The sequence below is a fragment of the Podarcis filfolensis genome, assembly GCF_964270895.1.
Source record: "Podarcis filfolensis genome assembly, chromosome: 3".
Lineage (NCBI taxonomy): Eukaryota > Metazoa > Chordata > Lepidosauria > Squamata > Lacertidae > Podarcis > Podarcis filfolensis.
The window spans coordinates 70,773,631-70,800,113 of record NC_139606.1 but is presented as its reverse complement, the minus strand read 5'-3'; the positions used below and the strand labels follow the sequence as shown (position 1 = coordinate 70,800,113).

At 40.9% G+C, this 26,483-nt stretch overlaps 1 protein-coding gene across 4 annotated transcripts in view; it reads left to right on the top strand.

Annotated features, from left to right (window-relative positions):
• Positions 1–26,483, top strand: part of PRKN (parkin RBR E3 ubiquitin protein ligase) — a 610,775-nt gene that overhangs the window by 87,371 nt on the left and 496,921 nt on the right. For all 4 annotated transcript variants that reach the window (XM_083605872.1, XM_083605873.1, XM_083605874.1 and 1 more), the window contains exon 2: positions 20,683–20,846. In XM_083605872.1, the coding sequence (XP_083461998.1) occupies positions 20,683–20,846 (164 nt within the window). The remainder of the gene's footprint in view (positions 1–20,682; positions 20,847–26,483) is intronic.

The following is a 26,483-nucleotide window of genomic DNA, read 5'->3' as shown; positions in this document are numbered from 1 at the left end:
CCTCCCCTGCCCACTTCCTTTTCTTCTAATGTGCGTCTGCCTACTTCTCCCAGGCAATCCAGACAGGTGGTACTGAAGTCCCAGCGAAAGATAGCACTAGTGGGAAAGGGAAGAAGGTGGGCTTGGCTTGCCTTGCCTCTCCTGTGGGTCAGACGCTCTGCCTACTGAAGGGGCAGCAGGTGTCCATGCTGACAGCGGCCCGTCTTCCAGCAGAGTAGAGCAAAGCAGCTCATTGCCACCATTATTATCATAAACAGATGAGGAACTGATTACATCTGGTAAAATTACCATATTCTTCTGTGTATAAGACGCCCCCATGTATAAGACGACCTCTATTTTTTTTAACCCCAAATTAAGAAATTAAGTTGTTTAGCTTTTTTTTGGGGGGGGGGAAGGTCACTTCCGCCAATTGCTCACCTGCCTGCCCGCCACTGCTGATCGCTTGCCACAGCCACTGCCGATCGCATACCTCGCCACAGCCGCCAATTGTCTGCCCGCTCGCAGCCACCAACTGCCCACCCACCCACTTGCCACAGCCACCAATCACCTGCCCCCCTTGCCACAGCTGCCAATCGCCTGCCCAATTGCCACAGCCACAGCCAGTCGCCAGCAGGCCTTGTTGCAGCCGCCAATTGCTGCTGCCAATCTCCTGCTTGCTGCTGCCATTAATTGCACATCCCCCCTCTGCATTCACTATCCATGTATAAGACAACACCCAATTTTGGTCTAATTTTTAAAAGCAAAAACATTGTCTTATACACCAAAAAATACAGAATATTTTCCAAACAACTATTCATACCTTTTTTGACCTTACAGGCTACAGCTCATGGCACGGTAGTGGGTAAAAACAGAATGACTAATAGAGAAGGGAAGGGGCCCCAAATAAACTTAGTACCCCCTTATTACATCCCTCCCAGAGCCCTGGCCTCCACAGAGCAGTTATGGTTACCTAGTTTTAGTAATGTTTGAAAACTTAGTGCTTCATGTTATGTCTTAAACAGTGGCGACATGGGGTAGGAGCATTACTGAAGCTTAAGCACATTTTGTTTGAAAAACCCCAGAAAGATACAGGTTGTGTCATTTTTGGCGACTTCGCTATACTCAGTATAACTCTCAAACATTTCAACCAAATAAGGAAATAAAATGGACCACTGAAGTGGTGGCTAGTTGATTGCAATATAGCTTACCAGGTGTGATACCATAACAGTGTACCTTCATTACAGGTCTTAAGATGCTATTGCAAGAAGTTGTACTGGGAGGCTGAGCTTTCCTCCACGCTAAGCACTTAAAAATTCATTTGAAGCTCTGGGCCTGATAATGCTTTAGGCAGCGTGGTTTTTAGTTGGTTTCTAGGAAGTGTGGTATAAAACGTATTGTCCAAGGGCTGCTGTCCACCTTGATTGCATTATAGGCGGATCCTGTTTTTCATAAGAGGAAATTCTGCTGCTTGAGGTTGGTTGGATTTGCCTGAAGAAGGGTTTGACCAGGTCAACCTTTTTGTTCCAACACACCAAAGTGGTGTCCCCAGTTTCGCAGTCTAGGAACTGGCAACAAAAAGTGAGCTGTAGTGGGCTGCTATGTTACACGTCCGCCATTTGGTTCTGTCACATCCCTTCCAGTGCTGTGCTGTTATTTTTAATAATTGGGGAGTACATGGAATTTCTGATTCCCAGACTTGTTTATAACAGGACTGTTACCTCAGGATTCCTTTCCTAAGTCCTCAGATCCCTCAGGCTTACTGGGGCTTACCTGGTAGCAACTATTCAGCCTTGTGTGTAGTAATATCAAGTGGAAATCAGGTAAAGGCAACATTACTTCACTTTGGAGGTTCTTACAGACTATCTTTAAGACTTACGAAAATCCCACGGGTTTCTCAGTATCATGTATCCCACGATATGATGAGACAGATTCTAAGTCCCCTTTCTCTGCACACCATTTACTTTAAAACACATTTTTAATCTCGCTGACATTTAAATTGTGCTCCAGGGAAAACATTAAGAACTGCCATCCCATTGAACTGAGTAGGTGGGAACAAGAATTGTTTTGTACTGGTTTCCTATGTGAAATATTTTCTCCATGCAACAATAATTGCTGTAAATCCATTTGATTTTTATTTGATTCCCCCCCCCCCCCAGTTTGAGAGAGACTGATGGGTTTTCTGTGGAACATACTTACAAAACAACTAAACAAGAAACACTGTTTAGTTGTAGCTCTGTTTTGCCTAAATGCATTCTTTGAAATTGAGTGATTTATCATTATCATTTAATTTGGGGCTATATAGTGTAGTTCTGCATGTAGTTCTGAGCTTCAAACTTTGATTCCAGTTAAAAGCACAATTAAAACATGAAATTCGCTTCCACACCTTGTTATGATGGCCACCAACTTGGATGGCTTAAGAAGGAGTTGATACAAATTCATGAAGGCTAGGGCTACCGCTGGCTACTAGCCATGATGGCTGTGTACTTCATTCAGTGTCAGAGTCCGTGGACCAATAATAGTGCTGTTGCACTCAGGTCCAGCTTGCAGACTTCTTTCAAGCATCTCACTGGTCACTGTGAGAAAAGGATAGCGAAATAGATGGGTCCCTTTTTATGTTCTAAAAAAACAAAAGGTGAATGAGAACATTGCTCATACTAGGAGTGAAACACTTAGTGACTCTGGGATACCAGCAAGGAAAGAGCAAACAGCTTTACATCTTATTGATTACAGACCTGCAAAGAATTGTAAGTTATTTATTTCCATCTAATTGTTATCTTAAGGGCAAAATACACAGAAAACCCCAGTGTGTAATTGATTCTGCCTTTTAAGGTGGTAGGTGGGTAATTCAGGGTTTGGTTATTACAATAATCTGAGTGGAGTTCAATGTAGCACTACCTGTCAGCTCAAGGATATCTGCTTGCACAATGGAATGTTCTCCCCCTCTTTGCCCTGTGCACCCCCTAAAAAAAATGTTCTAGGGCTTCCCCCTACCCTCTGGTGTTGATTTGGGAAATGTATGGGGCATACTCAGGGGGAGAAGGGAGGGCAAAGTCCCATTGCACAACAAAAGTCCTTGTGCTGGCAGGTCACAGCAGGAATTTCCAAATGCTCTTATTGAGAACCCCGTCCCTGTAATCCTCCTATATCTAATGTGTTCCTTTGATCGGCCCAAAGACTTAATTAAAGATTTGAAGGGAAGGAGTTGAGCTGGTATGCAGGTATTGAATGTTAAAGGAATCCATGGAGGAAGAGACAGAAAGTGGAAAGGAAGCAGAGTATGCAAGGGAATGAGGCGGTGAAGAATAGGAATAAAAACAATGGGAAGAATGCAGGAAAGAGTGGCAGCAAAAGACCAAAAAGAATGTACCCTGCTCTTAAGGCTGTTATTGCATATGCTCCACAGGGATGGCCTGTCGAAAGGGCATCATATTACATGTGATTATTTCTTAGGGGCATTCACTGCTGTGGTATACAAAAAAGGTAGCCACAAAAATGTTTTTAAAGTGTGTCACTTTTGCCACTTGGTCTTGAATATTTCCTAAAGTAAACCTTTGAACCTTGCTGTGAATATTGCACCCTGCCACTGAAGTCTCTTTATCACCCCTTTCCTTAAACCGGAAATGGTACCTCTACCAGCTCTAAGGTTAGCAAAAGGTTCTATATTTTGTTGACTGTTCTGGAGGATGAAAAGGTAGAAGAGCATCTTTATCTTCGCCTACTTCCTTCCTCTGTTCCCATGTTGAATTGTTCAAATCAGTTTATTTGACCAACTGCCCCAAACTGGGATATGGGCACCGTTTATGTTAAAGGAAAGCTCAGTTGGTAGAGCCTGGGACTCTTAATTTCAGGCTTGTGGGCAACAGATTGCAGGGAGCTGGACTAGATGACCCCCCTGATCCCTTCCAACTCTACAACTCTATGATTCTATTGTCTTTATAGTGTTGCACATTTCACCTAGGCTGCATATGAGTGCTGGCACCCATGTTTCTAAGGTGATGGGAATGACTATTCCCAAGACTCTTCTTGGGAATCTTGCTACCAAAGAGAAATTGTTAAATTGTTTTGTTTTATAAACAAATCCATGACTGCTAGCGTGGCCACTTTTTACTAAAATGCTTACAGATCCTCATTTTTATCACTTGTTCCAAAAACCTCTTGGGGACAGAAGTTGAAGCTAGATATCTATAATTCCTCCATTCTCCTTTTTTAAAGCAGGCAGTATGTTTTATGTTCTACTGGAACTCACCTGCTGCCTTGAATCCTGCTTCTGGCTATTTCCTTGTAATAAGATAGCAAGAAGAGATGTCTTAATGAAATCCTGTGCTCTTTATACTTTAAACATGTTGAAAGAACCTCTGTTACACAGTTTATGCCACTATTTGTTTTTATCAGTTTGACTGGAGATATAATACATTATTAATTCCCTTTTCATGTGGATTTTTGTTACTGTTAGCACTTCTTTTGTTTTTGGACTAAGGGTGCTTTTATTATTCATTGATTAAGTTTCATACAGGCTTTCAGATAAGAACTTGTTTTGCAAACAGGTCATTGAGATTTTGCAAACGGATTTTAAGATATAACAAATTTTCCCCAGAAACGATAAATCCGAATTAAATTGCATTGGGGAATGCAGGCTGGCATTTTATGTCAACAATGTCATGCGGACAGTGTGAAAAACTTGCTTGCGTGAGGAGCATTGATGCCATAGTAAACACCAAAAGGAAGAATCCCAAATAGTCTACTGTTGCTTAAGTTTCATTCTGCCCTGTTCTGGAAACTGCCAAGCTTAGATACAAACACGTGTTTGTAATTTGTCACCCAGTTTTATATTGCTTCTGATACTTAAACAAATGTAATTTTATAAGAGAGATTTGTTTTTTCTCATGCCCTATCCCTTTCCTGCCATTTCTTTACCTTTTAGTTTTGCCTTGCTTTGCTCCTTTTGACTTCTGGGGGCTTAGCTTGATGTATAGAGAACTGTACCATATTGTAGTCCTTTTAAGTTTCACTTGAATGTATGCTCACGTTGTGAATATCAGGGTCAAGGGAGGTTTGGAGAGGGATGACAAGGCACAGGGTTTTATAGGTTGCGGCCCTCGTTTACGGAACACTCTCCCAGTGATGTCTGCCTGGTGCTGACGTTACTATCTTATTGGTGCAAAGTTAAACTTTACTCTCAGGCATTAGATGGCATGTATATTAGAATTTACTTATATATGTATTTATATTATTACTTCATATTTGAGAACGGTGACTAAGAAATGTAATTATGATTGTTATCAATAACAATAACAAGCAGTTATGCTTCTGAATACCAGTTGCTATAAATCCCAGGAGGGGAGAGTGTTCTTGCGCTTGGGTCCTGCTTGTAGGCTTCCCACAGGCATCTGGGTGACCACTGGAAGCTGGACTAGATGGGTCATTAGCCTGATCCAGCAGTCTCTCTCTTCCATTGGCCTTATATCTCAAAAGCTCCATGCACAGGAACTGACAACTTCTGTGTATACGCAGATGACTTTCCAATTGCCCCCTTCCAGCTGCGGCTTCTTGTGCCTCATCACATGTCACCCTAGGGAGTTGACCTTCAAGAGCAGCTTTCAGGAGTCCATGCATGTCTGCAAGCAGAGGGCCGAGATTACGGCCTAGATTCATGCGTCTTCCTAGATGATAGGGGAATATAGACGTGAAAGAAAGACAAAACCAGAGCCAAGCAGGGATAATATATCTATTAAACATTTCCAAGGCCTGTGAAAAGAAAAGAAAAAAGATTCCATGTATCAGAAAACAGAATATTAAATATTAAAGTTGGTACCTGTCAGCCTCTCTGGAAAAGACATTCTCTGTGTGATTGTCGTCCCCACCTGGTATGTATTGACAGCTGGGCAGCCCTTCTTGCCTGTCAAATTTGTCCCACTGAAGCTGTACTGTGCAGCTCATCAGAGGAGTATGTTCAGAAGGTAGGCAGGCAGCTAAACTGGATAGCTTGCCGAAAACAAATAAGATTGGAGGGGAGATGTGAAAGCAACAACTTGTTTTTGTGAAGAGAAGCTGGCAGACACATAAAGAAGAGAAACCCTACTTCTTCATTCAAAGTGTTTATTATCACTTAACTGTTATTTCGACTTAAGAATCATTTGCCATGAATGCACTCCCTGTGTCCCTTAGCTTGAAAACTGAGAACATTGCACTCTAAAACTGAAATTATATAAATGCATAATTCCTTAACAATATGATGTGTGTATTTTGTCAGGGTTTTTCTTCTATAGCCAAAGATGGTTGCAATGGGTGTATTATGTATTTGTTTTGCCTTGATGTCTGTGGCTTTCTTCATTTGCTTTTTTCACTACCTGCTTGCATGCAGTTTTGCTTGCCAAGTTGTTGTTTGAGTCCGAATAGCTTTGGGCCCAGACTAGGCTCCCACACACATCTCCAACCCCCACCAGACATGTTCAGGAGTGTCCTTATTTTCACCACTGAAATGTAGGAAAAGAATGCCAAGTAAACTGTACCGCTTAATATCCAGCAGTATATCTTTTACTATAATTTTTATACTTGTAAACTCACACAACTGGGAAATAATTTAGCACATGAAACTATATATTACTAAATTATTCTAATACACTTACTCTGAGGTTTGTTCAGGGACCAAAAATAGCTCTGCATTGGGGAAAGAAATCAGAAGCCAATCTGGGATTTCTCCTTATGCTTCTTGCAAGCTTTCTCTCTTGTATAAAACGAAAAGCCGCAAGGCGGATTTACAGCTTTAACTGGACTTGAACTAACCCATCACAGTAATGAACATAATTATTGTGGCTTTTTTTTAACCTACAGCAAAGTGTGATCACTGAGCACTGAATTATATTATTCATGTATTTTTGTAACAGGGACACAACCATATGTGTGTGAGCACGCATGCATTATTCTTCTGCCAAACTCTAGTGATAATAATAACATTTTCATTAACATTAATGTCGCAACATATTTTTATGATTTATAATTAATGCAGTGTGGTTTTTAATTTTTATAAGCTTGATGCACCAGTCTTTATTTTTGGTTATGAAGAGGCTTTCATTCTGTCTGTCTAGACAAGCAGTGATGGACTGTACAGGCTGGACGGTGAATGGGACATAAGTTTTTTTCTCAGGCAGGGACTCTGTGTGCTTCTGTTTTTTAAAGGCCTTAGCGCAATGATAAATCAGTTTTAACTAAAAGCATCTAGAAAATGCAATTTTATGCATCCTAAATAGTGACTCATGTCATGCATGATAAACCATTAGGTCTTGCGTTGACAATGAAAAGGTTATGTTTTTGTAGTTTGTCTTCTGGTGCCTAAAAAAAGAAAAAAGAAAATATTGGAGATGCTGTTTACAACCTGGCAGTGCTTCCAGCATAAAACTGTTATTGAGCATAAAAGCATGAATTTTTCTACCACAAAGTGTTTCTTATTCAGATAAACCTGTCAAGTTGAGGAAACGAGCAATAATCTTGGATTAAAAGCGCATGACCCAGAAATCTTTACAAGTAATCTTACAAAAGGCTTCCCTCATTGATTAGTGTTTTAAGACTCTTATTTCCTTTGAATTGCTGTCCTAAGAGAACAGTACAAAAGATGTCAGACTGCAAGTTTACTTAACAGCCATGTAAATTCTAATTAGGTTGTCTTTGCATTCTCATATTTATGAGCAGAAAGTTTTAGATGCCTGCTGAAATATTCTCATTGATACATTGCTCCTCACTTTATTTTATAAAAATAGATAGGCAGTCCATTGGGTTTTTTTTGCGAGAGACGTGCATTGATTTGTAGTTTCATAGAATTCAATGCAGCCACTTGCATGCGGATGGCACCAATGGTTCTCTATTTTGATAAGTCTAGCTGGTGTTCCATGTTATCCAAATATCATCTAAAGGAACACCCAATTTTTGTTCTTTCATCTGCATCATAACTTGAATTTTAATACAGACTCGGTGAAATTCTCAATGACATTTTTATTATAGTGAGTCAATAGATACTCTGTATTCTAGTTAGTTTTATCATGGCAGACTGAAAAAGTAGCACATGTTTCTCAAAATCTTACAATGTTAGAATGTTCCTGCATTTTATTTTTGTTTGTTTTTTTAAAGAAAATATCCTCACTCTTCTCAATTATTTGAGAATTTCCCATGCTCAATATAGTTGATTGGACCCTCTGGCTGAGGGCCCAAATCCTGAAAGATGTCCCTATACTTTTGCACATAAATTGTAATTCTGTGGACAGTTTGGTGCTTTCAACTTCATGTATCGATACCAAATTTGTTTTGAACTTGATAACAAGGGATGATCTGTGGGCTCATCCATACCGTAGCTTAATGTGGATTTTATACTTCTTATGTGCCCATTAATTCCACTCCACCCAGGAGCGCTTCACTGTATTCCAGTGCCATGGTATACTTTTCTTTACAAAATCCGAACTTGCCTGGTGTGTGGAAAATCTGAAGATAGATTTGCTCTGCTTCATGAACTGGTTTTCATTCTGCTTATGGCAATGTTTATCCACATTTTCCATGGATCTGCGGAGAGGGGCAGTCCTTTTTGATTTCTTCTGATCTCAAGATTTACAGCTTTCTGTATGAGGAGCAAGAAAACAGTAGGGCATGGTAGAGGGGCAGCGGAGGGAAAAATCTGAGAAGACAGTTCACAAACTTCTTAACTCATAATTAAACCATCAAATGTGTTGGGACCTGGCATAACCAATATACAAACATGTACTCCTCCAGTTGCAATGTAGATCTGACTTTTTGACCTTCTCTGTATCACCAAGAAATTGCTATCCTTAAGCAATCCTCCCCCCTATTATCAAATTAGCATTTTGAATTGTGTTTATTGAGAGGAAATGGATTTTTAGAAGGCATATTTTAATCATGTTATGCAGCTTCTTCCATATTTCTTTCTGTGGCTCACTCCATTTTGAACTCAGCAAATAAGGCACCATCTATTGAGTAATGGTGATAATGACTTGACATTAATTTAGTGCATTTCATCTAGAGAGGTCCCAAATGGTTTTACAAACTGTCCCAACTGATCATACTAATTATGTACAGTATACAAGAAGCACTTCACTCAGCTTTAAATGGAAGTCCTAATGGGTCAGGTTAGTGCCTCGGCTATTTTCTTTCTACAGTTTTCCATTACTGGCAGCAATGGCGCACTTGGTGTCGTTTTTTGCTCTAGAGTAGGAATGGACAAAACCTCAAGGCAAAAATTTGGGAGGAAAATCAGACTGGATTTTCCTGGAATTTGCTGATTTTTGCTCTGTATTATATATTTTTGTTATTTATTTCATTTATGAAGAGCTTCCTAAGAAGCATCTTGAAGCAATTTCACAGCACAATAAAACAAAATTGTATCCTCCTTCCTCCTCCAGCTAACATAAAGAACTGAGCAGTGTTCTTGATGTTGTGAGAAATTTTGTCAAGCAGGCTGAATTCCCTTCTGGGTAGTTTTATGGGGCCCACATGTCAGTGATGGACAGAGCCAGAGGCAAAAGTGGGCACGACAATGAATGTGACTCTTACCTTTTTGCATTGTACCCATGCAAAATCCAGAGGTTTATAACCCACATTTTTCTATCCTCCATCAATATAAGTAAGAGACATTACCACTGCTCAAAGACACATTACTGCCATGCAAAAGCACTCAAGGAGGTTATGGAGCAGGGCCAGAGAGGGGTGTGGCCTGAGGAGATGACATGATTAGAGTGAGTCCTGAAGGCTGGACAGAGAGGTCTGGAGGACCCACAGGCCTGAGGTTCCATACCTTTGAGTTATGTGGCAGTAAGTAGAAGAAAGCATACAGCTTATCTTTGAATCGCTTGGGTATAAGATCCACGTTGCCCAGAGCAACATAGTGGCCATGTAGACCAGGCCTTAGCTTCACAAACAGACAGCCACTTACTCAAGACTCGCCCATTGAGCTTTGTACTTAAATACTTGAATCTAGGTTTCCGCAATCTAAGATCATAGTTACTAACCACACTGGTCAAGGATCAATTCAATGCTTCCTGCAAAGTTTGTTGTATTAAAATATGCATAATTTATTTGCTCTGTTGAATATTTGTATGCTGAAAACAACTCAAAAAGTTTGCTTATGGGCAGCCCTTTATTACAAAAGGAATTATTGTTTTGGAAGGCTGTGGTATTTATGGGATAGACCTTAGAAGACTTCTGTGCTGAATAAATACAAATGGCATAGTTAACAATTTCGCAAATGCATGCTATTTACATAATCCCTTTCACAGAGATATACATAATGTTGTCATGATCTGTTTGTGCTTAGTATTAATTAAAAAGCCAATTTGTCTTCTAATGGACCTTAAAAGCTCTCAGAGTTTTGTTTCATCCTGTCTTTGTTCATAGATTATGACCCAAGAGACTCATGGTAATGCTTGCTGTGCTCATCTAGGTGATCTGCCCAAAGGCTCCTCAGATGCTTGTTTAACAAAGGCAGCGACGTTTATTCGTACTCTTTTAAAAAAATGTCTGATATTGAAAGACAAGGACATGCTGGTAAAGGGAACAACTTCCACAGTGATGGCATGAACTTATTAGAGCCATCAAACCCAAAGGGTCTATGGGGGCACACTTCTTTCATACATCTGAGGTGAGCAATTTCAGAAACACCACAGGCTGTGGTCCAGCTTTTCAAAAGGTATTTGCTTTTTAGGAGGATGGTTCAATGAAATGTCAAATAGAGAGTGTAGGAATCTGTCACACACATACCTCAAATCCATGTTTCTATGTTTTCTCCCTCTTACCATCATCACTTAGATATGTAGGTTTGTGCCCCCAAAGCTTGCTTTGTCATGAGTGGAGCACTTTTAGGCTCTCTCAGTTACATGCATACTCATGCACACCTGTGATGCACAAGAGTTTAGTTTAGTTTAGTTTAGTTTAGTTTAGTTTAGTTTAGTTTAGTTTAGTTTTTATGCACAAGAGTTTTGTATGGCTATCTGGTGATGGCAACTGACTAATGACTGTGACAGACTATAGTGCCCCAGAGCCTCACTGCCAATAGAAACTAAGTCTTTTCTTTACATTATAGTGTAAAGTGCCATGCACACTGGATGATTATAGATGGAGAAATAGATCAGTTGAACTGAGTAAGTCCACTTGCAGACTTGAGTATACTCACTTGGTGGATAGATGAACAGCAGCTCGTCTGACCAGACCGTACCATTTTAATATGAATATCAAGGATACATTTGGATCTTTATAAGTTAATACAAAATTATTTGAACCTTCAAACTTGTTATCCATCAAATATAGTTTCTTTTACATTGCAAAGTTCTGTGCATGTTAAATCATGAGCACTGGGATATTTAGAAACTTGAATTATACCCCCATAAAATTTAGATTTATAAAGTGGAGCTGCTGACATAGCTATACAGTATTTAATGACATGGTAATTTATTCAAGGAAATTAAGATTGTTTGACATACTATTTTTTGTGTTGATGAATTGGAAAGGCTTGCTTACGTTTGGATTTTACTTCCTTTCTTCTTTTTTGCAAATGCATTTTTTAAGCTATGCAAATACATGTTGACTTCAGTTGTATTTCATGGTTCTTTTCCTTTCAGGCACTTGGAAGGCCAGTGCATATGTTTGGTTGTTTATAGGTTTATTAGGTACTATGTTTGCTTTCATTTGAAATAAAGAGAACCCAGACTGCTCCTTCCTAGCAAATAAAGTTAATGGAAGGGCATAACTGTGTTGCTTCTTTTCTCAAACTACCCATGGTACCCTATATGTGGATCTCAGTATCCTTTAAATTTTGCTTCTTGTTCAGAATTCACCATCACTTAAGACAGGCTTGGAGAATGTTGGGTTGTGGGCCAAATTAGACCCATCCTCTGACCTATTTTGACTCACAAGGTCGTTCTTCACAAGCCATACCCACCTTATGTGTGATGCCAGGTTGTGAGATGGGTAAAGCCAAAACTGCAAAGGAACAATTGAGAGCCTTCAAGTTCTCTCCTGATCGTTCCTCTGCAAGCAGGACTTGCATGGGGCACCTTTTAGATTTCATGCCAAAGGCAAGTCCTGCTGGGATAGACAAAAGAAAACACTTTGTGAGATTATGGGAATAATGTAGATGAAGGAAGCCATGCTGGCAAGGGTGAGAAGGGCAACAAAAGGGAAGAAGTTCTGACATGCTTAATTGTATGAGACAGTAGCTCATTAGGCAGTATGACACGGTACTAAGACAGTAGCTTTTAGCTATGCAGATTCCAGTTCCTGTGTGAGGCTTCTTCATACCAGTGCTGGTAAGCAACCGTATACTGTATGTTATTCTGTAACAGCGGCATAGGTCGTCCAAGTCTATGCTGAATTGAGTTGATCTGCTCACACAGATAAATATATTGGATTTGCAAACAAGATATAATACTATTATATTTTATTCTTCCACACTGAAGACACAACTGTAAACCTTTCAGGCACTGTTTCTGAAGAATGCAGTTAAAGCGGTGGAGTCCTGAGCAAAGAAAACTTGGCTGTTAGGACTGCTCCAAGTTGTATAATTGTGCTTGCTTCAGAGTTCAGTATTCAACCTCCTGTCAAGGTGACTCATGTTCTAAAGGTTCTATGCTCTGCCTTTTTTTCTGAATGTTCAAAGCTATCAACAGTATAGAGTTCTGTGGGAGACTGGCCCACTCAAACCCATTTTGAGAGAATCAGCGTAATCATGTGTGTTTAAACGTCATCAATACTAGTTAGCAGCAAAAGAACACATCAGACAAAGAGGTGCCTCGACTAGCTGTTTCTCCACAACAGTCATGGGCTGGTTGCTGTTGATCTTGTTTACAAACCTTTTTTACAGTGATATTACAAGACATCAACTGTCTGGGCAGAGAGTGAACTAAGAGGTTAGCCTGGAAAACTGACTATTAGAGATCTGTGTCTCCTCAATAATATTTAGTAATGAGAAGTGTTATTTCATCACATGCAGAATTTCCCTGCAAACAGAAGTCAGTGAATTAGAGCAAGTGTGGGGAATCACTGAACACACTGACATGACACGACATATCTTTTATTACATATCCCCTGTAACATACAGTGAATCCCTGAATACTAAACAGTTTATACCCACTATCTCAGGTTGGCTTTACTTGGTGAAAGTGACCTTGAGATGTCCTTTTCACCCATTCTCCCCCTTTTTGAATTCCTAGTGTTTTGAAGTCAGTGGCTTCTCAGCAGTCTGTCTCCCTCACCCCTGGTGTGGTCATGGTTGTTGCCTTAATTCAGAAACTAGCAGAGTGTGGCTTTATTCCCTTACATTATAAAGAAGCATAAAAAGTGGTGTGGAAATAAAATTAGGGCATAGCACAGTGCACTTTTTTTTAAGTGCCACTAGCATTCCTTAAATTCTACATACTTGGGTTTGAGATCTTGTGAGCTACAGATCCTGTGAACAGAATTATGCTCAAAGAATGAGAGGAGGTGGTTTCCTTTATGCACATTCTGAAAGTCTGGTTGAGTTGAAGAACCTTTAGGAGCAGTGCAGAAGCTGGTCCAGGAGGCTGCAGAAGAAGTGGGAATTGGGTGAAAATCACCTCCACATGATCATAGCCCCTTCTGTGAACAGAGTAAGACTTCCAGGAACAGAAAGTCTATAGGGTAGCTTCACACCATCTGTACTGAAGGCAGATGTTTAGGCAGTTCTCCCGTTCCAAATGAACACACCAAACCCCAGCAATCAAGCCCATAAACCTACTTAGCCTGAATGCCAGCCAGAACATAGTTTGGCTTTGTTAGTGGAAGTGTATATGAACACCAAATTAAGTCATTTCCATATGCATGTTTTGATTGATTATAGGGAAGGAGAAATGCAGGGGGGGATATATAATGGGACCAAACAATTTAGTTCTTAGATGTATGAATTAACAATTATTATTATTATTATTATTATTATTATTATTATTATTAATCACATTATGGTTTCATAGCTGTAATCACTTACAGTCATACCTAGGTTACAGACGCTCCAGGTAGTGTTTTTTCAGATTATGGACCGCCGAAACCCGGAAGTACCGGAATGGGTTACTTCCGGGTTTCGGCAGTCGTGCATGCGCAGAAGTGCCGAATCACAACCCGCACGTGCACAGACACGCTACTGCAGGTTGTGAACATGCATCCTGCATGGATCACGTTCACAACCCGAGCGTCCACTGTATATTGTTAGGTTATCAAATATGTATAACTTTTAAAAGAACAACTGTTCTATATTTCTTTTCCACAAAACAAATACCGACTTAAACATTAACAAAACATTCATTGTAACCCCTTGAACCTACTTTTTAAACATCCTGTTTAGAAATCTTAGACAATATTAGTTGCTATTTAATTCTGATTCATGATTGGATCAGGCCAGTAGCCAATTTACACCAGCATCGTGTTCTCAAAGTTGCCGGCTAAATGCCCATATGAAGTGTGCAAGAAGGAACTGAGCATAGGACCTAGTTCTAAGAATGGTTATCCTTTCATCTTAAACTTGTAAGCACATCTACTCTTTTGCTGTCGTAGTATTGTCACAAAAGTTTAATGCTATTGTTCCTAATTGCTCGATTGTTCATAGCTGACTTGCGCTATTTGTCTGGCTATGCTACCCACAAATCTAGAAATGTCACATTTTTCAGGCAAATTAATTATCAACTCCTTTAACAAGCATCCAGCTTCAATAAACAGACAGTTGTTTCAATGAAAAGACATTCCAAATGTTAAGGCTGCTGAAATATTAAGACCACTTACCGTATATTTATAACGAGCTATTTGATAGTGTATGCTGCTGCTTGAACACACCAAGGTAGAGTAAATTAATTGCAGGACAGTCCTGTGTTTATTTACTCAGAAATACAGTCCACTGAGTGCAATTCTACTTATTCCCAGGCCGTAGTTATAAACACATTTACTTGGAAGTAAGTCTTACTGTATGAAGAGCTTCCAAAAAAAAATAAATTAGTATTTGGTGGTTGGCCCATAAAACAGGTGGGGAACTGGAGCCAGTTGGTGGGCCAAAGCCTTAAGTCCTGCCCCCTCACCTTTAAATCAACATTAACAGGTGTGTTATTCTACCCACCTGTCAAAGTGCAAAGTGACTCTCAGCAAGAGCCTTTGAAGTCTGTTTGCAGGTGTGGTTTGCATTCAAATGGCCACCTCCATACTGATTGGCTGCAATGGGGAGATGTCCACTTGCCTTTTGAATCCCAGCTGTGCCTGCAGATGACAAAGCAGGACTGGCTGACAATGCCAATCAGTTGATTGGCACTGACCATGATCTGCCTCATCTGCATGAGGGAGTTTCTCCTCACGAACTCCGTAGTGCAGCATCATGTAGATGTAGTCCCAGTAGAACTGACCTTGCCAGTCATCTGACTGGCAGCCCCACTTGCAATGGAACAATAGGGAGCTCACTTTAAGCTCCTGATTGTACCTACCTCCTTACCTACCCCCATCGGTAAGGGCAGGTGGCTATGGTTGGGAAGTGGACATTGTATGAGGAAACAGTCTTGCAGGTCAGTTTGTTTTAAATCAATGTTGATTGTTTTTCAAACAAAATTGGGACCCATGCAACAAACCCCTTCTATAAAATATCAGAAGGTACTTTGTCAGCTTTCTATTCTGTACCCCATCCTACAATAACCTTAGCAGTTGGCATGACAGTGGGTGCCTTTTTTCTTATATAATTTTTAATCCAATCTTGAAACCATTGTTCTATGAGAGGGGACTACTTGCATTATGTAATGGACCTTTTTGGCTTGTTCAAAAAGAATTAAACATCTGATGGTAACTGTTCCTGACAGAATAAAGAAGTTACAATGTCCCAGTAACATTAGAATAATGTAAGCAGGATTCATTATGCTCTTCTTCCTTCCCTTTGTCATTTGCTGGTAGAAAACATTATGCAAAGATGAATATTCTGCTGGGAGTATTATATGTTATGCAAATATGATGTGTGAGTATGTGTGTGTGTGTGATAGCATATATATATTTGCAAAGGTATTAAATCACTGAGCAACAATTTTTCCAGGTTTGTTGAGTAGCAAAAAGACCAAGACCTATGCTACAGCACTGAAAGCACAATTAAATTAAAGAGAGGACAGTGGTGAATAATTTGAAAATGTATTACAGCGTTACTAATTTGAAGTGTATGAAAGATTTTTAAAAATAATTATAATGCTATTCATTTGTCAATGTCTTTATTTGCAAGGAATAAAGGCTTGTAGAGATTTAATCTTTTGATACATTGCCAAGCAATGCATTTTGTGTTATTGTGCTTTTGTTTCATTGTCCTTTTCAGTAATAATCCCTAGTATGTTTGGATACCTCTTTTATTGAATGTTCTAGCATCAGTGAAAATACACTGACATCTTTAACTCTTGGGTGGAGAGAGACCCCTTAAGTCCTGTTCTGTTCAAGAAGGTGAACAGATAGAAGCTGAACACATAGACCTGGCACTTTAAAGGTGACTAGATTTGTGCATATTTTTCTACATTGTTGATGCAGTGTTGTCCTCATCCAAGTGTCAGTCTGTACTTTACCTCCATAATCTGGTTAGGGAAAAAGAATCCAACATAAAATTACACACTGTCCAAATGTGGACGTACTGAAGTGCATTGTGTGACTCTTGGCTTGTTTTTCATGTGTGGTGACGTGTTGCTCAGTGTGTCACCACATCCTTGACTTCTGTTGATGATGTGCTTCTTGGTGGACTACTGGTGGGACTGGGTACAATACATATGTATTTATATTATTATTTTTAGCCCACTGATTTGTGTAAGTTTGGTATATTGGTAAACTTGTATCTCAAAAATTAACTTTAAAATAGCCATGCACACAAATACCTGCACGCCTGACCACAATGAACTTCAGGTTTCTGGAAGTCAGGGAGGGCAGGGAAGTGCCATTTGAAGATAAGGACAGCGACACACAGTGCAAATGCACTCCATCAATTACCACTCACTAGAGTGAATGGGACGGGATGCGGGTGGCGCTGTGGGTTAAACCACAGAGCCTAGGGCTTGCCGATCAGAAGGTCGGCGGTTCAAATCCCTGCAACGGGGTGAGCTCCTGTTGCTTGGTCCCAGCTCCTGCCAACCTAGCAGTTCGAAAGATGTCAAAGTGCAAGTAGATAAATAGGTACCACTCCGGCGGGAAGGTAAACGGCATTTCCGTGCGCTGCTCTTGTTCACCAGAAGCGGCCTAGTCATGCTGGCCACATGACCTGGAAGCTGTACGCCGGCTCCCTCGGCCAGTAAAGCAAGATGAGCGCCGCAACCCCAGAGTCGGTCACGACTGGACCTAATGGTCAGGGGTCTCTTTACCTTTACCTAGAGTGAATGGGAGCTAGAGTTCAGTTAACTCATGTGTTGATGAACATGCACAAAAAAGTAAACTGAAACATAGGACCTCTGTGCCCCATTCGTGCCTTAACACGCTGGTTGTGTACACAGTCAGAATTAGGAAAAGATCCTAGATCCTAGTCTCTGGTTCACTGGTGGAGGAACGGGAGGGGGGGAGTGCACCGCCCCCAGTAGCATCAGGGAGAGAGGTACCATCGCAGCTGCCCCCAGACACATGCCGCACACATACCCCGCGCCGGGTGCCACGCCCCTGTGGATGGCACGCCATGCCCCTGGGATGCACACCCCGCCACGCAGACGATATGCCATGCCCCCGGGACACGCGCCGCCACCGGGATGTGCTCCAGCCACGCCCCCGCCTGCTCTCAGCCCCCGGTGCCAGAGCATGCAGTTTCGCCACCGCTCACCGCTCTGGTTTGTTATGCATGCTGGACAGTATGAGTCCCTTCCTTCTTTCCTCTTTCTCAGCAGCACAGAGGCCTGGTTCACATATGTATCCATGTCATGACTACCTTAATGGGATGGAGGAGTCAGTGTGCTTTTTGATTTCAGCATGCCACAATGCAGAAATGACATCCTGGCGTTGCTCCGCGCCTGGTTCCACATTCGGCCTGTACAATGGGGGCCCTGGCTCCCTAAAAAAAATGGATTGAGGGGGCCATTCTATTATAATGGACATAGAATCTTAGTCATTCCCTCTGTATGTAATCCTGAGCTCTCAACTCTTTTTAAAAAGCAAGCAAGCAAACAAAAAACCCTAACGCTTTTAATGTACTTAGTAAACCCAAACAAAAGTGTTGAGGATTTCATAGTGGTGTAGAGCTTAGTTTTATGAATTCATAATGTAGTGCTTCAAAAATAACTTTAGCTGATCATTAATGTGTATGAGAACAATATTTTAAGTATTTGAAATGTATATTTTACCCCTTGAAATTGCTACTCAGTTTTGTAGTGCACATTGTTTTTCATATACAGTTTTCAGCAAACAGGTCATGTCACATAATGTAACATGGCAAAATTGGCCTCAGGCTATTTTGGAGGATGGTGGACTTAGCTTCTAAATCTCTTCTTAAGAGTTTGTTCCTTAAGGGAATCCTATTATTTGGGTATGAGGTGGATAACAGACAAAGACGTGGTGTGTAAACTTTTTTTTTTTTAAAAAAATGACTGCCACAGGGAAGACAGTGGCAGGTCGAACTGTGAAGAACTCACAAGGGACAGCTGCCTTTGAGATGCGGAAAATCTTCAAGATTGCTCTAGGAACCTTCCTTTAATGGTTCACAACAGAAGTCAAGGGGGGGGGTGCTTCTTATGCTAACCTCTAACAACAGATTCCTTTATGGCCTGCCATAAGAAATGTCTATCCTCCTGGTGCTTAAATTGTATGCTAATTTATACCAGCAGAAATTCTGAGCAACAGTACAGTGCCAGTACTCCCAACTTTCTAACCCCAGGCCCTGCTTGATATGGATGAATATTACTGAGGCCAACCAGTCACAAAATGGTGATGCAGGGGCACAGGCAGGCACAAAATGGAGTCAGGTGGAGCAGGGGCCATGTGACATGTCATGTGATGGGACACGCAGAGAGTGATCTTCGCCTTTGCTTGCCCCGACTCCGACCCGGTTCCTTGGCTGCCAAGCGGGGGCTGGGGCGCATGGAGGGCACTCAGCAGCGACAGGGGGTGGCAGCACCTAAATATTGGGGGGTATAGCCCTCTTCACCAAAATATGGGGGGCCTGGAATCCTTTGCACCCCATATATTCAGCGCCCCTGAGGTGGAGGCAGGGTTTAGTACATCCAGCAAATAATTACTGGCATCATTTTCTATTGATACCCAATCAATCTCTGCTGCCATGGATGGGCTTTCATAAACCAGGGGTGGGGTGGTGGAAAACCTGACGGGACAATGACCTCCATCAGTTTCCTTCTCTTTTGCTGTCTCCAGTTCAAAGGAAAAAGTGTGAATCCTGGATTCCCGCCCCCCCCAAAAGAAAGATTGAGGACTATGTGAATCTCCCTTCTGTGTATCTTGTTCCATGTTTTATAGCGTACAAAGATAGCAACTGAAACCAGATGTGAGAAAGAAGAGATAGCCGTTGTGCGATTATGGTAGTGCAAATGAATGAATCTGTGTCTTTGTGAACATCTATGTTTCTGGAGTATTTATTATGTAAATAAATACTCAGGGATTAGGAAAAGAGGTTCCATGCCTTTCTAGTTAGTTTACATGGCTTTCCAGTTTGCCCCCATACTTTTTTATGATTACTATCAGTCACAAAGTATATGATTGATTTGATACGGTCGATTTGATTGACACCCTATGCCCTTTTAATATGTAGGGTTTGGGGGGGGGCTGTCATTGGGTTGTTGTTTTTGCTTTGATTATGTATTTTGTGGTTTTATATTTTGATTTTATTCTGTGAACTGCCCTGAGACCTCTGGGTATAGGGTGACATATAAATTCAATAAATAATAATGATGTAAATTATATTTCTGAAATAATGAAAAAGCAACCCTGAGTTGTGAATGGTGGTAGTTTGTATCTTACATGCCAAATGTTGGTGTATGATTTGACTGGTTGCCATAGCTCTGAATTTTGGAGTAATTTTTGGCATTCCACAAGTATGTCAACAGAAGTTATGCATTGTAATTATTTAAGTGAACTCTGAGAAAGACCACACTGCTCCAGAAAAAGACTTAAGACTCTGCATAAAATATACAATTTTCTCTCCATTGTTATTTTCTAGACAATTATATCTCTGGGAGGCCAGTGTGTATGAATCAGTATTAATTTTAAAAGCTTTCCTTCAAAAGCAGCTTGCACACAGCACACATGTGTTTCTTGCATTTGTTTGGAGAGAGAGAGAGAGAGAAAGAGAAAATATATATATTTGCTGAGCATATATTTCGATCTGTCCCAAGGGCAAGGCTAAACTGATATTAGTGATTATTGTACATATTGCTAATAAAGTCTGCATTTCATTCCATATAGTAAATGTAATTTAGGGTGACATCTGAAACATAATGCATGTTTAATTAGTTAAGAAAATTACATGGTGGAATGTCTTACTTGGAATTATCTATCAAAATAATTAACTGAAATATAACAATGTTGCTTCTTTTAAAATGATAAAACACACTAACATTTTACAGTACCATTTTGCCTGTTGTCCATTTTTCTTAGCCGTTTCTTGTGCCATTCTCAGATGCTTCAGACTTCAAAATATTCAGGCACACACACACACACACACACACACACACACACACACACACACACATATTTAAAATATGTCTTGTTCTTGGTCAGTATTTGTCAGGTTCAACTCCAGCCATGGTTTCCCAGTGGAGGTTGATTCAGACACCAGCATCTTCCAGCTCAAGGAGGTGGTTGCTAAGCGACAGGGAGTTCCAGCTGACCAGTTGCGTGTGATTTTTGCAGGGAAGGAGCTCAGGAATGACTTGACACTGCAGGTAAGTCTCCCTTGGTAGTTTCCTTTCTGGGATGCTGCCAGCCTAACTGCTTCTGCCTCTAACATTGCCAATCTGACATTCACTCCTGAGATCTAATAGAATAAATAGTGCCTGGGGATTCCTTGAACTTTACTCCACACTGCTTCATTAATTCTGACCTTCTTAATTATGCATTAAAACAGCAAGGCAAAAGGATGGGGAGGGGAGGAAGAAGGAAAATGAGAGGGGGAGGAGAAGAGATCTTTGCTTAGTGAATAAATGTTTACTGACTACAGGAGCAAGCTATGCACATTTTCTGTATCTGTTCAATTTCTACATTACTTATTCCATTTGAATCTTAATGAAGAAGGATGTGAATAAATTGTTCTAAATCAGGCTGCTCAGTCATCACGTTATATGAAATTTGTAACCCAATTGTGACCCCTGGAGGATAGTTGTAAGGCTGCTGTTGCTGCTGTGTGAGAGAGTGTGTAAGTGCACGTGCTGATGAAATAGAGTCCTTTTGAAGGCCTGATCGCAGGAGCCAGTAAGGTTCTCCCAAAGGCACCAAAGTGATGATTTACTTGCGGGGGGGAGGAAGGGGAGAAAAAATTAGCTGATAGGGGATGGGAGATGTAGAAGTTGCTGAGTTCATCACATCCTCATGGTTTAGCTAACGGTTGTGTTAAAATGTAAAATGGAGAAGAAGGTAGCCTTAGGGAAGCCCCTATTCTTTCAGCCAATGTCTGCCCTCCCCTTCTTGCAGAATGGGGATAATGATACTGGCTGGGCTCTCAGGGCTCTCAAGGATCGCTGACACAATGTGCACAAAGTGCTGTATCAGAACTAAGTATTATTACACTGAGAGGGAAAACAGCTTGACAGGACAGGTGTAGAATGAATATACATTTTTGTAAGGCTCCTTGCAGCTATGATCTTCCCCGGTGCCTTCATTGTTACCAGCGTGTCTGATACTTTGTTCAATTGGGAGTTTCCTTTTGATCTGAACAAAAGATTGCATGTAACGAGGTTGCATTTCGGAAACCTCGAATTTGCCAGAGAGGATAAATTGCTCTGTTACTAGCAGCATTATTGTGTTCCTGCTGCTGCTGTCGTCACACCATCAGTACGTGGTGCTTTACAGTTTCATAAGCCAGTTTCAAAAATCCAGTATCTGCACCCCCGGAAATTCACAGTCTAAATATGGTAAGGGGGGGGGATGTAATAAATGGAGGGGGAAACGAGACAAAGGCAGCAAGAGAGAGATGTGAGAAAAATGCCATTAAAACATTAGGTTTGGTTCCATTCGGGTTTGCAGTTGGGTAATATGATTAAGGTGTTGCAGGGAACACTTCATAGAATCATCAAATCATAGAATTCCTGAGTTGGAAGGGACCCCAGAGTCATCAATTCCAACTCCCTGCAATGCAGGGATCTCAACTAACGCACACATAACAAAAAGTGCAGGACAGAACCCTGCAGCTAGGTATTTGCTTACCAGCTCTTTTCCTATTTGGGCTGCATCTCCCTCCTTGCATTGTTTATTCTGTTATCACCAGGTTGGCCCCTGCTTTCCTTTTGGGTGAACAGAGGGAAAGTAGGTGTTGAGCAGTTTCACCTTCTCTCTGTCACCCAATAGCATTTCTCAATCTTCTCCATGCAGAGGACCTACTTCTTGCTTGTTCTTTCTGTTGCTTTGACCATAGCAGAATAAACCTGTATTATTATTTACATTAAACCTTTAGTGTAAGCCTGAGATCATTATGAGCTTTGGCCCACTGGACCTGCTGCCTACAACTGCTGGCTGCTCCTGTATACCCTTCCTTCATGATTTCTCCCCTATTCCATTTCTTATACATGCCCTGCATGAAAAGGTGAAGTTTTGAGGATGTGTGAGTCATGTATTCCTACTGTACAGCAGCAGCATCAGAGAACCAGGCACCTTCCTGTGGTCACCCAGGTAACTATCTAAAAGGGGAAAGTTTACCCAAAGACAAACACTTCCTGTTTTCTAACCAGCACAGATTAATTGGCCCTCATGTTTACAGCTGTGTGGGAGCATTGCTATGCATTGAGTAGCTGCTGTGTCTGGTTGCACAGAGAGCTGCTACTGTATTGACATCCTATCACTTCTCCTAGCCAGGTATGATACTTATCGCTTTGCAAAATGCTTTAGGGAGTTTGGGCACACAAAAGAAACTATAGAAATGCAAATTGTTCTTGTCATTCCTCAGAGCATCTTCTGCTGCCGAAGCATACAGTTGCTTCTGTGTCAAGTGTCTCCTTTCCCTTTCTGATGTCTTACTGGAAAAAGAGGGCCTTCCTTGCTGTTGCATCCCTATCTTATATATGATGTTGTTTATTAAAATGCAATAAACTATTTATATGGGAAGCTTTTTGTTGACAAATGTTAGGATTGTAAGGTTTTGTTAGCTGTTCATATGTTTCTTACACCTGTCTGCATTGCTGTCTAATTCTGGCATCAAAGTGTTATAATTGTTGTTTAATTGTGTCAGGCTGTTTCTGGGTGAAATGCAAACTGTGACTTCAGTTTTCTTCAAATAGGGAAACATAGCTTCCTGCAGCTTGAAACAATGAATGTAAAATGGAAGGTTTATCTGTTTTTTCATAGTAACAAGAGAGGCTTCTCATGCCTGTGTCTAGTTCCTCACATTTATTCACAGTTTTCTCTTGTCATGAGCTTGCTGCTTTGTTGACAATGCGCTGAGCACACACATTAGCAATTGTTCACAGCAGAAACTAGTCCTGCCTCTTGCGGAAGGGAGAACATCCTGTGATATTTCAGCTGCTCTTCTTGCCAACTTTTGTCATGAACATTTCACTTTCAGTTTATAGAGACTTAAGTCCACGGATGTGTGAGAGAGAGGATGGGCAAGAGCATGTTGAGGGCAATGTGTACACTTTCACATTCACGTGTTCGGGCAAAAAGAATCCATAGCATAGCAGGAATCAGGTTTGTTGAATGGGCGAGTGGAAGGAAATCTGCTTGATAGCCTGTTGTCAACAGATTCCTCCAACATTCTTACATTTAGTAAACATCCTCCAACATTTAGTAAACAAACATTGACACTGGCAGCCTTGCCTAATATTGTATTTGCTGTTGGTATCTGTTCATTCCTGCTAATGAAACAGAAAATTTTCTGTGGACATATCACCCCATATGAGGATGTGAATAAGTTTAGGTAACCTGTTCTCCTGCCTAACTTCCCTCTCTCACACACAAGAGCAATGGGAAAACAACACAGGGGAAGATATCACACAGTATTCTCTAGTCAGAAATGTGTCTGCCCATTATACAATTAATATATGCAACTCCCATTATTTTCTAGTTACATCTATTGCTTGTTGTGTTGCCAGTGTGGCCATATTTGCTCAAAGATGCTCTCTTCCTCTTGGCTTCAGCAGGAGAACTGAAGACTTTCTCCACTTGAAAGTTGAGTATAGAAAGCAAGGGAAGGAGTGGGCTGGAAAGGTTTTTGGCACAGGTGTGAAGAAGAGGGGTGCGTAAGGGAGATTCTGAGATCTGCTGTGACAATTTTGCTCAGTACTTTCAGGGTAAAATCACTATTCTCTAATAGTCTCCACAGGCATGTGAACACCACTGATAGTACAGGTCCAAATGAGATGTCCAGTGCACCATCCTGTCCAATTTTGAAAGCTGCTGATATTTAGAAGCCATCTTGCTTCTAAGAGTTTGACTCTTGTCCATTGTGGCTTGAGCTAGTGGGTAGTGGGTGGGTTGATAGGGTGGGTCCAGAGAGTGCTGAATGTGTATGTATGGAAGCTGCATTTAACTCCTCCTTGGACCCAGAAGTTTACAATAATTACCACCCAGTTGCCACTACCTCTTTTGGGAGCAAGAGAGTACTGGTTGTCCATTTTCATGTGCTCTTTATGGAGACTTTATAAACAAAGAAAGAAAGAAAGAAAGAAAGAAAGAAAGAAAGAAAGAAAGAAAGAAAGAAAGAAACAAGTTCTGAGGAATCAGAATGGTTGGTGAGAAAATTCTGAGATTCACAGCCTTCAAGGATTGTGTCTCTCCATATGAACCCTATGATCATAATCTGAGGCCCTTCTTCGTGTGGCTCGTCCATGAGAGATCTGGAGGGTGGTGACACATGAACAGGCCTTTTCTTCAGTAGCTCTCCTTTTGTGGAATTTGGTCCCCAGAGAGGCTCACCAGGCACCTTCATTATACAGCTTTAGGTGCGAGGCAAAGACGTTTCTCCTCAACCAGGCCTTTGGCTGATTAACATTCTATGTCCTTTTAAAGGTGTTTGTGGGAGGGGAACGGGGTGGGGCTGGATGTTTATTGGTTTGTGGTTTTTTTGTTCTTTTTAAAATTATGTTTTTATCTTGTATTTTTATGTTGTGAACTGCCCTGAGATCCATGGATGGAGGGTGATACACAGGTTTATTAAGCAAATAAATAAATTATCCAGTGTAAAATTTAAAATAATTATCTTATTTCCTCTGACATATTACTGTTTAAAGGAACATATCAGGAGCAGAATGTGAAGTAATCTCACTGCTTGTAACTTGTACCAGATATAATTAGTGATACAGATAGTTGTGCTATTTTTTACTGTATACTTTATACACTCCTAAGAGGAACTGTAAATTACCACAATTTATGGAGCGGAAGGTTTAGATTTCTGTCCTTCCATGTAATTGAGTATTTGGGGGGGGGGTTGAATTATGTGCTAGGAATTGCCTGAACTAATTCACCTTCATCTTGATTTTAATGTGAGAAGTGATATAAATAAGGTCTGACTGACTCCATGTGCCGTAATTCAATTGGACTCTTTCTGATGAGAAAACTGTTGGGTTTAAACAGTAGGAGGCAGTGTGAGCGTCTGCTGTGAGTTGAAATTAACACGATTAAGCAATTTGGAAAGTTTAGTTGGGAAGTTCATACTTTCTGTTAATGTTCCCTGTAAGTAGATCTTTTTCACAGCTTCATCCCCTGAAAAGGGGTGGCATTGGCACAAAAAAGATGGAGTCCAAATCGGCGTGATTACCCCTTCCCTGCATATAATAATATCCAGTTTCTGTGCACCAGTTGCACATACATACTTTAATGTATATGTTACTCATCATACTGGGAAAATACAGTGGCCATGAAGGGCTTGGCAGCACTGACCAAAGATATTTTTACTGCTTGAAATAAAAGGCAGGATGACAGTCCCTCTTTCCATATGCAGCTGAATCTCTTTCCAACACTGGTGATGGGTCAGTGTTCTCCAGTGCAGCAATATAAGACTAGTTTATATTGAACAGGGTAGGTTGCATGGCATTCACAGCTCTGGCCGCCTGAGGTGGCTGTCCTGCTCTGCCCAATACAAGGGCCAGCCCTGGGGCTTAGAAAACTCCAGTAGATTTTTTAAAAACTATTATTTCTTTTGAACAGCAGATCTCCATGTCCAAATCACAAACAGCCTCTTTATTTCAAAAGATGCTTGACTGGAGCTGCTCTTGGAGAAACACACGTCCAAAGCTTCCTTGAGCACAGGGAACTTTTTATTCTTTTGGTCTAGTTCTTTGGATAGAGCCCTAAGAATTGCCCAGCCACTTTCAGGCTTAACTTCAGTGCAAAAAGTATCAGAAGCATATGCTACAGTTCCTTATTCAGCTGCT